The 3027-nt window shown below is 48.2% G+C and overlaps 1 protein-coding gene across 1 annotated transcript; it reads right to left on the bottom strand.

The window, feature by feature from the left end:
* Nucleotides 1–1992: 1992 nt before the first annotated feature.
* LOC141679553 (uncharacterized) lies at nucleotides 1993–2379 on the bottom strand. Its single transcript, XM_074486025.1, has one exon. It carries the CDS (start codon nucleotides 2377–2379, stop codon nucleotides 1993–1995), a length of 387 nt encoding a protein of 128 aa, XP_074342126.1.
* Between the last annotated feature and the right edge of the window lie 648 nt (nucleotides 2380–3027).

The following is a 3027-nucleotide window of genomic DNA, read 5'->3' as shown; positions in this document are numbered from 1 at the left end:
AAGAAAGAGTGAGGCTGACTCCTCAAAAGAAGAAATCTAAGAAGAGAGCAAGAAAGGGTAAGAATATCGGGCCCGCATTTGCGGGCCTGTTTACTCACGTGCGCGAGCTCGTGGGCTCGCGTGTTTACACTTCCTGCATGCATCACTTCACATTGCACCTTAATTTTCTGCATTTTTTATCTGCTCGTCTTACTTTTTTACATTTCCTCTCGCTGTGACTAATCTTTTTGTTCATTGTTTTCCTTTTCAGAAATGGCCATCTCCCCCATCCCCTTCATGGAAGAGGCTGAACAAGCTGCGACCACAGGGGCTCACTCTCAAGTCCCCCCTCCAGCTCGCATGAGGACCCTTACTGAGCATTTCAAAGGCTCAGGGCCTTCTCCTCGGCTAAAAAGGCATCGAGGTCACAAAGAAGGAAAAACTGGCGAGCCTGAGCCAAAGAAGGCTGCTCCATCTGATGATCCTCTTCCCTCCTCTTCTTCTGCCAATATGGTTGCGACCACGTTCGGTCGGCTCGCTCAAGGTCACATCAGCGAGCAGGATGTAAAGGGTTGGTCTTCTTCTGCTCTCGAAGTCAATCAGGATGCACTGTCTCGAGGTGCGGCTGAAGTTTACTATCTTCAGCTGTCTAAGGCTCGAGAGATGCGAACCCTCAGCCAGACCAACACAAAGCTCGAGTCTAAAGTCAAATCCCTTCAGAGTAAGGTCGCTGAGCATGGGCAAGAGAAGGTTACACTGGTGAACAATTATAATCAGAAGATAATTAACCTGAACGCTGCTCACAACCAGGCCCTAAGGGAGCAGAAGGAAGCTCATGACCTGGCTGCTGAGGCATGGAAGAAGGAGAAGGATGCCCTCGAGGAGAGGATGCTCGAGCTGGAGGGATCGGTCTCTGCCCTGACCGAGGGCCGTGAGGCCGCCCTCGCTGATGCTTGGAACCTGGGAGCCAGGAATTTTATGAAAGTCTTTATGAAGAAGGTTCTTGACTTCGATTGGGCGGCTCTAGGTGCGAGCATAGCGAGGCATACTAAAAAGCTGAAGCTATAGATGGAGAGGGATGCCCAAATTGCTGAGGAGGCTCGGCTCGCGACCGAGCAGGCCCAGGTCGCTGGTGATGAAAATCGTGGGGGAGCAGATGCTGATAACCCTTGATGTAATTTTAATTAGAACTAGACTTTTGACAGGGTAAGCGGGCACCCTTCTCGCCTCGCGCTTGTATTTGAAATATTTTGCCTCGGGGCCTAACTTATTTAACTTTTATTTGTATAAAATGTCAAGTCTTTTGTGCCCGCGTATGTCTTTATGTTGCTAGCTGGCTTTCTTTATTTTTGTGTTTTCTTATCACGCCTCTACTGACCAAAAGTTATCATAACTCTAGCCGCGTATGGCGAGCATTACACTTTCACAGCGAGCCCATCTAATCAGCTTGCACCTTTTGTTCAACCGATCAAAATTTGTCGAAAAATGCTAAGTGGAACAGGCTCGCATCATTACTAATTCACAAGTTTTGCACGCGTTGTCGTATGGGCTCGCATGATGCGACCCTGACCATGTTCGGTGGAGGGCTGGGCCTCCTGGGTCGCATTTTGGGAGCCTGCGAGCCAGGGTATGGGCTCACACCGCGTGCCCACCCCTCTTTTAAGCTTCATCTTTTATTTACTTTGTGTTCATATCTTTCTAAGCGGGTCGTGGCCCAGCTTGTCTCCTATATTTGTTGTCAAGCGGGCCGGGGCCCGGCCTGATTTGTGATTTTAACATGCTAATAAAACAACTGTTCTTTCCTCGCATGGGTTCCCAAGGATGGGCTCCCCTGCTGGGTGTTTAACAAAAGTTAAAATGTCAAGTGCACAAAATAGAAATCAATCGTTTTATTCATAGATAATGGGAACTGAAAGGAGTACATGCTTGTAGTCTCAGGGAGGCACCTATATGGCACTACCCCCCGAGACTTAGGAGTATTATAAGATAATACTAAGTCTGAAAAGAATAGTATTACTGATAATATTTGCGGAGGTGTTCCGCATTCCAGGCTCTCAGGATCAGTTTGTCCTGTATATCATTGAGGTGGTAGGTTTTCTCCCAGAGCACTGACTTTATCTTGTAAGGGCCTTCCCAATTCGCTCCAAAGACTCTATGACTCACTACCTTGGTATTTGGCATGACCCGGCGTAGAACCAAATCTCCCACCTTAAAAGTTCGGGCTTTAACCTTACTGTTATAGTGCCTAGCTGTCATCTGCTGATATACTGCTACCCTGATCTGAGCATCTTCTCGAGTTTCTTCGACTTTGTCCAAATAGAGTCGATGATTGACCTCATTTTCCTCTGAGTCATAGTTGTCCCTTCGAAAAGATCCTGCTCCCACTTCAACGGGCACCATAGCTTCACACCCATATACCAGAGAGAAAGGGGTCTCTCCAGTTGTGGTTCGGGGTGTAGTGTTGTAAGACCACAGGACCTGGGCGAGCTCCTCTGGCCATGCTCCTTTCTTCTCTTCAAGCTTTTCCTTCAAGGTATGCTTAATGATTTTATTAACAGCCTCCGTCTGCCCGTTACTCTGGGGGTGGTAGACTGCGCTAAAGCTCTTCTGAATACCCAGCTTCTCACAAAACTCTCGCATTTCCTTGCTATCAAATTATTTCCCATTGTCATATATCATCTTGTAAGGGATGCCATAACGACACACAATAGCCTTGTGTACAAACTCCCTGAGTTTTTTTGCCGTGATGGTGGCTAGGGGCTCGGCCTCTGCCCACTTAGTGAAGTAGTCTATCGCAACCACCGCATACTTGACACCTCCCCTGGCCTTCGGCAGTTCCCCAATCAGATCAATTCCCCACATGGAGAAGGGCCAGGGGCTCATGAGGGATATGAGAGAGGCCACGGGGCTGTTGTAATAATTGGCATATCGCTGACACTTATCACAAGATCGGGAGAATTCAAAGGCATCTTTTTTCAGCGTTGGCCAGTAGTAGCCTTGACGGAGGATTTTCTGAGCTAGAGAGCTACCCCCCGAGTGATTGCCACA

Source organism: Apium graveolens, chromosome 8 (genome assembly GCF_009905375.1).
Source record: "Apium graveolens cultivar Ventura chromosome 8, ASM990537v1, whole genome shotgun sequence".
NCBI classification, from domain to species: domain Eukaryota; kingdom Viridiplantae; phylum Streptophyta; class Magnoliopsida; order Apiales; family Apiaceae; genus Apium; species Apium graveolens.
Note: the sequence above shows the minus strand (reverse complement) of the source record. Positions and strands in the feature narration are given on the sequence as shown.